Raw genomic sequence first — 7,852 nt, 5'->3', positions numbered from 1 at the left:
TGAAAACCTTCCTTCTGATTTCCAGTGGGCAACATCAAAACCTGTTTCACTGAGGTTCTTATTTCTGAGATATGTGCAAGCACTTGTCCGACTGAAACAGAACTTGCAGCTGCAACAGAATTGAAAGAATTAATTTAAAACTTTTTAATGTAACAAAAAAAAAAACAGAATTGAAAGAAGTTGAAAGCTGCGGCGATCTTTTTTTTATATATATGTTTTGACTTTTGAGACATTTAAAAGAATATTTTGCAATTTTTAGATTACTTTTTGGTTATTCTTTTATTTTCTTAATAAATTTATTTTATATTGACATTTATGATTTTTTTATAGTTGATAGAGTTTAATAGTGACTAGATTTAAATCTGTGCTTTAAAAGCATGAATATTTTTTTCCATCTTGATAAAATTTGATTGAATTTATAACTTTTATGAAAAAATAAATAATTTTAAAATTGTTATATTTGTGTTTCAAAAAGTATTGTTCTATTATACTATTTTATTTTCAAGTAGTGTTTTCATATAAGATCCAGGCTCGTGGTTGAACCGATAGATCCATTGATCTGTGTATAATCCAGTTCAAATTTGGTAAAAATAACTTTAATTGAAAATCCTAGAAAACTGGTAAAAATCCAAAACTTGTTATTAACCTACGATTCAATATCAGATGATCCGCTGAAAACCCCAAAAATACAAAATTATTTTTGATTTTTTTTTATTAAATAACTCATATCTTTTAATATATTATATAAAATTGAAAAAACTTGTGATTCTTTAGACTTTAATGAAATTTGTATTATGACATTTGAAGAAAATGAAACATGGCAATAGAAAAAAATGAAAATTTATGGATACGACAATATTATTTTCTTTTTCGTTACTAATAAACTATGATAAGTTTGTATTTTTATTTATTTCAGATCTAAAATTTAATTTTATGATAAATTTTAAAATATTTTTGAACACTCAAAATTGACAATATCATTATCATGTACAAAAAGACATAGTAAATAATATTATTTTAATTTTCATGTATATATTCATATTCAAGCGTTAAATAATACTATGCATGAAAAATGATATTCAAATAAAATGGAGAGTGTAATTTACATAAAATTAGAATTATTATCATTCACAAAATATGGAAAGTATTAATTACCATAAATATAGGGAATCTCATATTCTATTTCTAGTTTAAATAAGTAATATTTATATTAAAATTAATGGGCATGACAAATTGACAATGTAAATAATTTCAAAAGCAAGGGCAAAATCCTACTAGGAAAGTTTTCATCAAAAAAAAAAAAATCCTACTAGGAATTCTGATTTAATATTATAGATTTTTTTGTTAACTACACTGACTTTTAATAGTTTTTTTTTTCAAAGATTTAAGGGATTTAATCTATATATCAAGCGAGATTTTTGTAAAACCATTTCTTTTAACTTTACTTTCCTTTTTATCTTTGAAATACAGTTGTTAGAAATTTTGACACTTTTAAATATTTTTAATATATATAACACGTTATTTTTTAATGATCTTATTAGCTGATTATTTTCGTCCATGTAGCATGTTTAAAATGGCTTAGAAATATTGGTTTAGTTTATGGTAACGTAGATAGCGTTGATGGAGGTATCGATATATTCTCACAAAACTAAACGTCTATTGGTAGATATTAGTGTTAGCTGTCTGTCACCTTGGGCGATAAACATGATTAACCAAATTATTAAACAGTTAATTTGATCATGTGTTTTCCCATTTGATTATTGTTATACTGTTTAAAAGAAAGGCGTCAGCTTTTCATTATTTCACGTCCTTGCACAAATAAACAATTTATTGAGATAGCAAGACCACCTCCATTGGGGTCTCTACGAAAGATATAAAAAAACAGAACCAACTCTTATCGTGGAGGTTTTAGAGTTGGTAAAGAACCCTTACGTGCCAATTACGTATTGATCCTCCTTGTTGTCTCTCTCTCTTTCTCCTTTTTCCTTCCTGAAATCAATTTTTTTTTTCTTCCTCCAATTTCGATCACTTCATCTTCTCTGTGATCCTGATCCGGAGTAGGTGGAGGTCCCGGTGGCGACCATCGTCTGGAAAGTTCACTGATAAACAGTATTTGCAGTCTATGGCACAAGCTGTTCATGCTTTCGATCTAAAATTGTTGGATCTTGTTGTTATTCTGTTCTCTCTGTTTTTGTTCTAGCTCGTGTTCTATCTCAGTCCCATATAAACTCCACAGGTAGATCCTTCTATCTGCCATTGCGCCAATGATAACTGAACCGTCATGAAGCCATCCACAAGAAACAGAACCAACATCATCTCTTCCATAAGTGCCAACACATTGTCCTGAACTAACACCCAAGCCATGAGTCAAAAGCAAGAACAAATCTGGAAGTCCACCTGTAGTCTCTGAGCAGACAGGAGACAATATTTATCTGTAATAATTAAGATAAACACCAAAATTCAAACTCACCACAACACAAACATAGAGAAACAGAGGAGTCATAGTGATACATACCTTTGATAGTTTAATCTTATGTTTTGTACAAAAACGTTACAAAAACGTTGCAACGGTGCAAGCCCTGCATAATACCTTAAATTGACCATTAGGTGATCAACTTAGAGACAATAAGTGATCAAGAATCATACAGTATACAGTAACTGATTTTAGTACCAATATCATACAATAAAAAGGTATGAACTTTTTACCTCTCAGCATTAAAGATGAATCTTTGTTTATCAAAGAAGAGTAATAGAGAAAACGAAGTCTTTTGTGTCCATTCCCGTTCCAAGGACCTTCAAAAAGGATTAATTTTTCAATGTTATTCAACAAAATATGATTTTTTGTTTTGAAGATTCTGTAATGTTAACCTGTGCGTAAGCAGTAGTGTTGGGATTGAGTTTGTGTGTTTTTATTTTGAGATTCTTCTTGTTCTTACCAGTTTCGTCAAAACCATAAGCTCTTCTCTTGTTGAACTCGAAAGGAGAAGACTTTGAACCGTTCTTGGAGAGAAGAACAAATCAGAGAAGGGCCTGAGAGGAAGAAAACTTTGAACCGTTTCTTGGCTTTGTTCTTCTCATCGCTAGTTTGAAGTCTTTGTTGTCGTCTTGGTTTGTTGTCTTTGTGTCTGATCATTGTTTTTGCAGGTGGAAGAATACATGTGAGACAAGAAGACATGGGAGTAGACACAAGAAGATATGGGAGTTACAAGAAGAGATGTGACTACTGATCAGTACTCTGATTTGTTTGAAATTCGAATCATTCACAACGCCTTTGTATAACTGTATATCGTAAGTTGTGATTGCATTATATGAGTACACTTGTGACACAAGAAGACACAAATAAATGTATGTATCCGAACCTTAATCATTATGAATGCAAATACAAGTCTTCCAGTAATGCAAATACAAGTCTACATATGTGATTACACATGTGACACAAGAAGACACTTGTGATTCAAATACAAGTACAAACAGTTTTCGCACAACCGGAATCAAACCAAAGTTCACAAGTTGATTTCACGCTTTCTACAGATATGCCTTCAAATATCGGCAATATGATGAGCATTCGGAATCGAGTTTGTGATAAAACAATACATCAACAATTGAAAGCTGATTTTGTTGAGAATATATGGCAAAATTTTGGAATAAATCAAGATTTTAACTAATCGGTTTTTTCTCGTTTACGATTTGTATTTGTATTTTTAATATGTTGTTATGTCTTTTTTATTTAAATTTTTATGTTCTTTCATGTTATGAAATCCAATCATTCAACTTTAAAAAATAAAATTAAAAAATTAAGAATCTCAATGAGGTTCTCCCATTGGACGATGAGAAATTAAATTAGACTAACAAATGTTCTGAACCTTTCAAATCACTAAATTAATTACTAAATTATTGATTAGAGCCCATTATGGGTTCTTACCAATGGATTCTTGACAAAAGAATACTCATTGAGTAACAATGGCAGCAACTTTCATTGTTCACTTTGAAAACGGTTTCATCTTTATCATCATTTGCCTCTTTTCATTTCTCTGTTACTATTTCTTCTTCAAGAAACCAAATGACTCACAAGGATGTGATCTGCCTCCCAGCCCTCCCTCGCTTCCAATCATCGGCCATCTGCACCTTCTCCTCTCTCTTCTAGTCCACAAATCTTTACATAAACTCTCCTCCAAGTACGGACCTATCCTCTATCTTCGTGTCTTAATCGTTCCCATACTCCTTGTCTCCTCTGCCTCAATAGCCTATGAGATCTTTAGGGCGCAAGACATGAACGTTTCAACTCGCAACCTCCCTACGAACGAAGGGTCTCTTTTCTTTGGATCTTCCGGCCTCGCTACCGCTCCTTACGGAGATTACTGGAAATTCATAAAAAGCTCATCACCACAAAGCTCCTCGGACCTCAGGCCCTCGAGAGGTCACGAGGCGTCCGCGCGGATGAGGTAAATCGGTTTTACTTGAATCTTGTAGACAAGGCAACGAAGAAGGAGAGCGTTGAGATCGCTGAGGAAGCTATGAAGCTAATAAGCAACAACATGTGCAAGATGCTTATGGGAAAGAGTGATCATGCAGAGAAAGTGAGGGGGTTAGTGGCTGAAACAGATGTCTTATCAAAGAAGTTTTTCTTGGCGGCTATCTTGCGCAAGCCGCTTTCGAAGCTCGGGATCGCAGTTTTCAAAAAGATTTAGTCAGTATTTCCTCCAGGTACAACAAGGTGTTGGAGAAGAGTCTTGTGGAATATGAGGAGGACCATAACCAAAGCTGTGAGATGTTGGACGTACTATTGGAAGCTTGTCAAGGTAAAACTAAGGATTTTAAAATAGCTAGGCTATTAACTAATTTAACTATACAATTGATTAAATATTTTTCCATTTCCCATATTAACATCCCTATGTAAAACAGCAGAGTATAAGATCACTAGGAACCATATCAAGGCTTTGTTCGTGGTAAAAAGTTTTTTTTTTTCTGTTGTATGTGGATTCATTAAATCGAGAAACTAATCCATTACCATTTGGTTGTAATGTATGCTTGTACAGGATCTTTTCGCTGCAAATACTGACACGTCAACGAACACTATACAATGGACAATGGCAAAGATTTTAGAGAGATTGAGAGAAGAAATAGATTCGGTTGTAGAGAAAACAAGGTTGATTCAGGAAACAGATCTACCCAACATTCCGTATTTGCAAGCTGTCGTCAAGGAAGGACTGAGATTGCACCCTGATAGGTATCAAAGAGCTTACTTCCAGAGAAATAAGAATAAAGAAGTAGAAGCTGACGTGGCTGGAGTAGTTGGAAACAGTTTAGAAGTCTGTTATGAGTGAAGTCGAAACTTCTGAATCAGTTAGAGGCTTGCCGTTACGGAGAAGAGTGAAGCTAGTTATTAAATAAAGAGTGTAGTTCATTTTGTATTTTCTTAAGCTTTAAATTGTATGTGAAAGACGATATGAGTCTTAGCTACACAGTCGTTATGAGACTGGTGAATCTGTTCTGAGTTCGTCATGAGAGCTTGGATCGATTAACACTCGAGTTGTATTACATTGATTCATTGATAATCGGAAGAGTATTACATTGTTCTTGAGTTACTGATATCATAAATCTATCATTGGTGCAGTGAAACTGAACGGAGGCAACGCGACGTTACAGAGATGGAAGATACGAGAAGCGGTGAGGAGTTAGCGGTGACACCGAGCTCAGCAATACCACAATCAGCAAATGTACAACGACTTCTCGACGAGGTGGAGTGGTTACGACTAGGTTACGAGATGGTGGCTCGAAACGATCGAGCGACGATGGAGAGATTCGATTCGGTGGCGAAGCAGTTCGATTCAGTTGAGAAGAAGATTGACAAGATCGGAACGAAATCAAACACCAGATTCGAATCTTTGGAGAAGCGAATGTCGACGATAACAGAAATTCTAACTTGAATCGAGGGAAACGCAGCGGTCACTCAACGGCCAGGCAAAGAAATTGCATCAACCTCACAACATCAAGACAAACAGGTACCGATAATTCTTTCTGATCCCGAATGATCTTCATTTTCGTTAGGTTATCAGGGAATCCACAATACACATGCAAATCGAGATACAATGCTGAGGAAGATTGATATGCCTGTGTTTTATGGATCTTTGTCATTCGAGTGGATTTCTCGTGTTGAAAGATTTTTCAGGATTGGTAACTACAATGAGGAATAGAAGCTACACTTGGTTTCATTGATCCTAGAAGGGCCAGTGTTACAGTGGTTCAATGGGGAAACTATCAGTTTTCCATTTGTAAGCTGGAATCGGTTTACCAAAAGAATGTTGGACAGATTTGGAGAACCTATTGATAATGATCCAGCAGCACAATTGTTTTGCTTGAGACAAGAGGGGGATATTGTAGACTACGTTAATGAGTTTGAAGCATTGCGGAATCAGGTTACTGGAATCGATGAGAAGAATCTGATAAAGGTGTTTTTTTACGGGATGAAACCAGAAATGAAAGAGGTCATACGAATGAAGGAACCAGTGAGTTTGACGGATCATAAACTGGCAGTCCTAAAGATGCAAAGCACCGCGTTCTGTAAAGTGATCAGCTAGCGGGAAAGGGAGACTTTACAAGAGGTCAACATAGACAATTGTACAACCCCCGTCCTGCGGATCAAGTAGCAAAGAAACATGGAGAGACTCAGAAAACAGAAAATGATGCTAACAAGGAGAACGTGGGCACTAAGAAGACTAATCTCAGACCAAGACAACAGTTCTCTGATAACGATCTCAACCGAATGAGAAAGGAGAATGTCTGCTTCAGATATCAAGATCCATGGACTCCACAACACAGATTTGAGTGCCCAAACCGATCATTACGAGTACTTACAGTGATCAATGGCTTAGAATTGGAAGTTCTGAACCCTTTCGAAGAAGAACAAGAGCGAGAGGAGGCACAACAGATCCTTCATACCCTGTCTCTAAACGCATATTTGGGTATTGAATCTCCAAGAACAACAAAGATGCGTGGTTACATCACAATGGAGAGGTGATCGTCATGCTCGATAGCGGAGCATCTCACAACTTCATATCACCTGAAGTTGTGAACAAGGTACGACTAAAAGTTTGTGCGGATAATAACTTGAACGTGATGTTGGGAAATGGGGTGACTGTGAACGCATTGGGAGTTTGCCGATCAGTCATTTTCCAATTAAACAAGACCAACTTCACAAGTGACTTCATCTCTCTCGAACTGGGAAACGTCGATGTAATACTTGGCATTCAGTGGCTTGAAACGTTAGGCAAATGTGAAGTGGATTGGAAGGAGCAGGTCCTTTCCTTTGTCTATCAAGGAAACAGAGTGACATTGTTGGGAGAAAGATCCCTTCATGGCACAAATATTTTCTTTCAAGTCGTTGTCTCCAGTCTGTACAGTGAGTAAAGTAGGAAGAGAAGTGCTCTTTGCTCACTCTACTGCCTCATCGTCGACTCCAGATAAACCCTCAGAACTCTCTAAATTTCAAACACAATACAAGGATGTGTTCACAATTCCAACAGGTCTGCCGCCTGTACGAGGTAAAGAGCACTCCATCACACTAGTACCAGGTGTCTCAGCAGTTTCGGTGAGACCCTATCGATACCCTCATGCTAGTAAAATGGTGATGGAACAAATGGTTACAAAAATGTTGTCGTCAGGGATTATCCAGCCTAGTACAAGCCCCTTCTCCAATCCTGTGTTATTAGGATGGTTCCTTTCGTTTCTGTGTTGATTACAGGGCGTTGAATCGTGCGACAGTACCGGATAAATATCCAATTCCGGTAATTGATCATTTACTAGACGAGCTACATGGAGCTGCAGTGTTTACAAAACTTGATCTAAGGTCTGG

The 7,852-nt window shown here is 36.0% G+C and overlaps 1 protein-coding gene and 1 long non-coding RNA gene across 2 annotated transcripts; one reads left to right on the top strand and one right to left on the bottom strand.

The window, feature by feature from the left end:
* Positions 1-1,705: 1,705 nt before the first annotated feature.
* On the bottom strand, positions 1,706-3,467 carry LOC106416076. The gene is made up of 4 exons (XR_001283084.3): positions 2,869-3,467; positions 2,707-2,793; positions 2,516-2,579; positions 1,706-2,432 (listed from the first exon to the last, which is right to left on the bottom strand). It is a non-coding gene; the product is annotated as an uncharacterized LOC106416076 (long non-coding RNA).
* A 493-nt stretch (positions 3,468-3,960) lies between these two features.
* Positions 3,961-5,927, top strand: LOC106413284 (cytochrome P450 705A22-like). Its single transcript, XM_048764065.1, has 6 exons — positions 3,961-4,417; positions 4,471-4,585; positions 4,705-4,799; positions 4,903-4,946; positions 5,037-5,227; positions 5,615-5,927. The coding sequence occupies exons 1-6, from the start codon at positions 3,961-3,963 to the stop codon at positions 5,925-5,927; spliced, it is 1,215 nt and encodes a 404-aa protein (XP_048620022.1).
* Positions 5,928-7,852: the final 1,925 nt, after the last annotated feature.

This window comes from Brassica napus, chromosome C7, assembly GCF_020379485.1.
Source record: "Brassica napus cultivar Da-Ae chromosome C7, Da-Ae, whole genome shotgun sequence".
Classification (NCBI taxonomy): Eukaryota; Viridiplantae; Streptophyta; class Magnoliopsida; order Brassicales; family Brassicaceae; genus Brassica; species Brassica napus.
The sequence above is the reverse complement of the archived record's forward strand: the minus strand, read 5'-3'. Positions and strand labels throughout refer to the sequence as shown.